We start from the raw sequence: 6,000 nt of genomic DNA on the forward strand, positions 1-6,000 counted from the left end.
TAGAATATGCTGACATAATCACCTGGTATAAACCAAAAAAGTAATGTTTTACAAGTTTGAAATACAAAATATCATACAAAATAAAGGCAATCTTTTGGGGGAAGTTTTCTATAAAATCATTAAAAGATTTCTCTATTGTTTGTTTTCTTTTCCTTATAATTATGAAGCAAAAGAATGAACAAGCTATTTCAGTTTTCCCTCAAGTGACATACAAATAGCATTTCCCATATGTAGTAACGTAAACAAAATATTATTACAATTTATTGAAAAAAAGGTTTGTAATGGTTGTAGAATAAAAAACGTAATTAGCATCACTGAGAAAACAAATTTTAAGGAGGGATAATTGTGTTGAACATTACAGGCTGAATGAAAACTTGCTAAGTGGACATGATGGCCTAGATGTGTATGACTAAGTTTGAAAGAATTGCTTTTCAGAAGACACATATATAAGGAGACTTTATGGGAACAAGAAACTCTGGAAATAAACTTGGAATAGGAGACAGGTAAACAAACAGAGGATTACTATGATTAAGTTACTTTTCCAGAAGAGAATGCTTATGAGGCAGAAGGACTATTGAAAGTAACTCTTGAAAATGATTTCTCAAACCCCACTTTCCCAGTACAGACGAACCTGTCTTCCCTTCACAGAGGTATCTTGAGAGGGAGAATTGTGTGACTGCTTTCTTCAGACATTCTTCTTATTGAAGGGCTCAGAAGAGCAAATGTATCACAATACATAATTGAAAATAAATGTAACCAAAAGCTAGTAAATTTCTTCTTGACTTCTAAGGGTCTATTGAAAGTCAGTTTCATGACTTACATGGTTCTCTGGCTACTGATATGGCCAAAGCAGTCCCCTTGCCCAGGACCCAGATAATCTAGAGGATATTTACTTCCCAAGAATGCCATCTTTTCTGATGCGTCTTAGTAAGCCCCAATTTGATAGTGAATCTGGAATCTGGAATAAAAGGTAAGACACAGGCCATTCTCAATTTCAGAACCTTCTACCAGGAGTACTTACTTACTTGAGATTTCTTTATGGATCCTGTTAGGTTGAAGTTTAATTTGAATACCTGACTCTTGGGAGCAGGAACAGTGAATAAGTAGAAACACCTCACTTCCCCTTAACTTAGGTAACCTACCTTCTTATGTGTTTTATGGCCCCTATCACCTCCTTATTGCGGAGTGTATAGATGATGGGGTTGAGCATGGGTGTGACCACTGTGTAGAAGAGGCTAAGGATGCGGTCTGTGGTGATAGAAGAGTCTGCTCTCGGTCTGATATATGTGATACTGGCTGTTCCAAAGAAAAGGAAGACCACAAGCAAGTGGGAGGAACAGGTAGAGAAGACCTTGCGGCGGCTCTTACTAGAAGCAATTGCCAGGATGGCTCCCAGGATGCGGGCATAAGAAGTAACTATCAGAGAGAAGGGGATCATGATAAAGACCACTGTGGCTGTCATTACGGAAATTTCACTCCTGTGTTTCCCAGCGCTTGCTAGCCTCAGTACTGGCAGGATGTCACAGAGGAAGTGTGGGATGGTGGGGCGGCTGGGGAAAGGCAGAGTGAAGATGAGGGAAGAGTGAGTGGTAGCTGTGATGATGCCCATGATCCATGAGGTTCCTACCATGGCTACACAGGCCCGGTGGTTCATTAGGGTGGAATAGTGCAGAGGCTTACAGATGGCTGCATAACGGTCATAGGCCATGGCTGTGAGCAAGCAGCACTCTGAGATACCCAGGAAAATGAAGAAGTACATCTGGGCTGCACAGCTCCTGAAGGAGATGGCCTGGGGATGTGAAGAAGTCAAATCAGCCAGGACTCTAGGCACAATGTCTGTAGTGTAGAGAAGCTCCACCATGGAGAGGTGTCGCAGGAAGAAGTACATGGGAGAGTGCAGCACAGGGCTGGTTTGGGTCAGAAAGATGATCAGCGTGTTCCCTAGCAAGGTTATCATGTAGACCAGAAGTACCAACCAGAACAGTGGCCCCTGAAGGACTCTGAGATCAGAGAACCCGAGTAGGAGAAACTCATATGTTGTACTTTGATTTTCCTCAGCCATTACTCCAGGGCACAAGCTTTGCACAACTAAGAAAGAGAAATAGTTTTTGAAATAACCAATATTTCTGCAATGCAGTAAAACACTTTCCATACAGCTTCTTCTCAAATCAAAAGCAGCTGGTGTCTTTCATTTTCAAATGAATCAGGAGTCTCAGCGATTGAACTCATCTTAACTAATGACGAGGAAATAGGATGGCTGTGATTTTACCCAGGAATTTTGACTATACAGTCTGTGTATCTTTCACTTTCACTTTCTGTCTTACCTTCCATATGGAGAACTTCAGGTGGAACAGTTGTGTCCTTTTTACTCAACACACTGAAACTGAAACCCAAATGTCCAGACCAGGGTCAGGAACAGGGTAGTATCTAATGATCACCACAATGTATCTAGAAGTATGATAAGCATGCGATATAATAATGTGAATATTTGTTTTATAACAACATAGAAAAGTCATAATTAGGATTTAGATACCTGCCATGATTCCATTCCTGCTTTTTTATCTGGGTGCCTATGATCATCTATACTAGGTACACTGCCCCAGAATAGAATATGCTCTATGAGTATTTTGTTAAACTTTCACCTACCCTTCAAGCTTCAGTTGAAGTTCCGTGGCAATATGTGTATTCCCTTCACTTTGAAATATTTATTCGTGGCATTCAGGATTAAAGGAGAGAGGTAGGTATAAATATTTCTATGACCAACCATAACATTTTATGTAAAACAATTTAGAAAGGTATTGTTTGGTGTGTTTGAACAAGATTGATGACAGGGGACTCACTGATTTTATTTTATTCTCATTGATGAAATAAAGCAGTGCCTCCCAGTATTAATCTCCTCTGCCTAGAGGGAAAGTCTGAATTAAAGTGTGTTTTGACAACATGTAGTGGTTTATTGAATTTCTAGGTCCTCTTTTACTAGACAGTCCTCAACTATTTGAATAACACATTTTTTGAAGAAAAGCTTTCACGTTTATCCTTACTCTCCCAAGACACATGCCACAGAGGCAGGATTTTTTAGTGTTAGTTCCAATTTGAGACCCAAAAGGACAAGTCAAGGAGAGGTTGCTAAAATTTCCCATGTGCCTCATCGCTACAGTGTATTCTGCCTAGGGTTTGGTATTTATCAAACCATGGTACAACACAGAAACCTGCTTTTACTGTTTTGAAGATGAGGGAATGGAATTCCAGAAGCCCTAGTAATGTCCTCAAGCTGTTTACCTACTAAGTAAGACTGTACTTCAGCTCAAGTCTTTCTAACTTCACAGCCACTAATTTATCAAATATCGCAGAGGTGAAATCAACTAGGGCAGTACTTGACACATATCATATCTTCTGTAGATAATATGCAAGATGAATTAAAGAATTCCAGCTATATAGATAAGAACATATGAACAGAAAGATTAAATGACTTATTTAAAGTTAGGTAACTAGTCATGAAAAGATGGAACATTGTGTCCCAGGTTCCAGAAGTCCAGGTCTGAAGATTTACCAGTAATTCCTTCTCTGGCTGCCACACTCCCACCAGTAAAGTCTGTGTGGCAAAAGCCTGGCACACTCACCTGAGGTGACAACTTCAAGGAAGTCAATCTCCTGGAAGGGTGACTGCACTCTCAGGATATGTGCTTCACATGTAATGGCTGCTGTGCTCGGAAGGTCTTTTCTATCCTGTGTACTTTTGCTCAGGGCACATTCTGCTGTACTATCCTCCCATGGACAAAGAAAGATCACAGAAAGTGCAATAGAGGTAACTACTGACCCAATTTTGCATTTGGCCTTTTTGTAGGAAAATGTCACCATTTATCTTATGGAATAGGGACTTTTGACTGAACTACAGCAGTAAGAATTGCTTTAACAGAGTTATCCGTAAAGACATATAGCCCTTAAAATTGGGGATGGTTAGATAGGAAATTCCATTCACTCACTCTTATGAGTTTCCTTCATAAGACCCTGAAATATCTAAAAAGAGGGGACTTTGTGGCATTCCAAAAAGTTTCATGGATGGCAGATGGCAATGGCTTAAAGCAGGGAGATGGTGGTTTCCCTCCTGTAAGCATGATGGGCCACAGCATGCTCCCCTTGATCCCTTGCCATATGTATGAGTTTATGATGAATCTGGGAGTCGATGGATCAATAACAATGGAGAAAAGGTATCATATTATTCATTCCCATTTATGAAGAATTTGGCAGAATTATGACCCCCGTGGTGTTTGTTATTTAAAGAGAATAGAGATAGTATCATTACACAGTTACAACAGCCCCTAAGTAGAGTTAGTGTTAAAATTAAATATATTAGAAGAGATTAGAAAGAAGCACATATATGATGAATCTAATTAGTCAGCTCACAAAGCAACAAGAAGAGGGTTACTCTAGATTCTCAGATAATTAACTGCTGACCACAAGTACTACTGAGTGACTTGCCAACTTGGCTACTGTCTCAAACATTAGAGATAACATCAACTTCACATGTTCCTTGCAAATGAGTGGTTTACTGATTTCTTCAAATTGTGTCCAATATATGAATATCTAATAAGAACATTGAAAAATTGTTCCTGAGAACCTTTGTCCTTTCTGTTCCTGTGTATATGCAACATTGGTTTTCTTTTTGCTTTATGATTAAAAAAGTCTGATGCTTGAATAGTAAATTTGCTTTCAGATCCAAGACAACCTTGTGTCTGTGTCTGTTTGTCATTTGCCAACTCCTTGCATACCTGAAACCAGTCCCCCTGTGTTGCCTCAATGGTAAGTGGCATATGGCCATCTCCTACATGAGTTTAGTCCAACCTTTTGCTTACTTATTTTCTTACTCAGGCAAGAGGTTTTAGTTTCGGCCTTTGTGCAAGTAACTAACCTTTGCAGCATCCTTTCTCCTTTCACTATTTATCTTGCATAAAACTTACAATGTGTGACTGCTACATGCTGGAAATTTTATGGTTTCTCCTTTGTCTATACAAAAACAAAACCTGGGTCCTAATATAATTGTCATGGTAGAAAAGGAGCAAAATCCTTCAAAGTTTAAACTATCCTCCTAGGGACACATAGTGGGCAGGAGAGAAAGGACTGTATATTCGAGCCATGCATTTTGGAAAAAAATGAATGAGTACATTTGAACAGGGTTAGGCAGCTTCAGTGATCACACATCCTTCCAGTGTCGACATCCATATAAATAAAAAATAATAAATCCATTGTTTTCAGAATTTTCAAGTGTTTTTTTCAATTAAAATATTTTAAAATATTTGTAATAAAGAATTTTGATCATCTTTGCTGCATTTCTTTCCTCCAAATAAATTGTTCCCAAGCCTCTGCTCCACAGAACACATGTTACGTGCTTGTAGCTATAGTAGCTACATTATCTTGTTTTCTTCCAATCACTTAAATATTTTCTGTAGACATTTTATCTTGTAATTTATTGATTTCCTAATAATATTTAGCAAAATCTATGTATATTTTTGTAATTCAAATTGTTCCTTTTGAGCATATTATATTTGATACAAATAATATCTCTGTATGTATCAATACTTTGGTTCACATATTTTTTGTAGGGTAAATTTCCAGAACTTGATGTATTGGTTGAGGGTAGTTTTTTTTTTTTATTTTTGTATTGTGTCATGCTATATATTTTAAAATTTCTGAAAGATTTGCTGACAACAATCCCAATCTTCATTCCTAAGGAAAGCTGTGGAAACCTGTCTGTCTTCTCTTTTGTCATTTTTACCACAGTGGATTATTTCTTCATTCTCAATCCTATGACTATAATTTTAACCTTAATATGTCATCTAAGAGGTAAGTACCAGGGTTTCTTTCTAGCTCCCCTTTCCCTATATCTCAGTCCCCTTCCTAATGCTCTTTGACTGTTTATTGTCTTCTAAGCTTGTTGTATGAAATGGTTGGGTATACCTCACAGAGATTCTGGCATTCAAGCCACTATTCGAAATTTCCCGC

At 38.3% G+C, this 6,000-nt stretch overlaps 1 protein-coding gene across 1 annotated transcript; it reads right to left on the reverse strand.

Moving 5' to 3' along the window:
* Positions 1-1,138: 1,138 nt before the first annotated feature.
* Or10p1 (olfactory receptor family 10 subfamily P member 1) lies at positions 1,139-2,062 on the reverse strand. Its single transcript, NM_001000070.1, has one exon. The coding sequence runs from the start codon at positions 2,060-2,062 to the stop codon at positions 1,139-1,141; it is 924 nt and encodes a 307-aa protein (NP_001000070.1).
* Positions 2,063-6,000: the final 3,938 nt, after the last annotated feature.

The sequence above is a fragment of the Rattus norvegicus genome, chromosome 7 (genome assembly GCF_036323735.1).
Source record: "Rattus norvegicus strain BN/NHsdMcwi chromosome 7, GRCr8, whole genome shotgun sequence".
Classification (NCBI taxonomy): domain Eukaryota; kingdom Metazoa; phylum Chordata; class Mammalia; order Rodentia; family Muridae; genus Rattus; species Rattus norvegicus.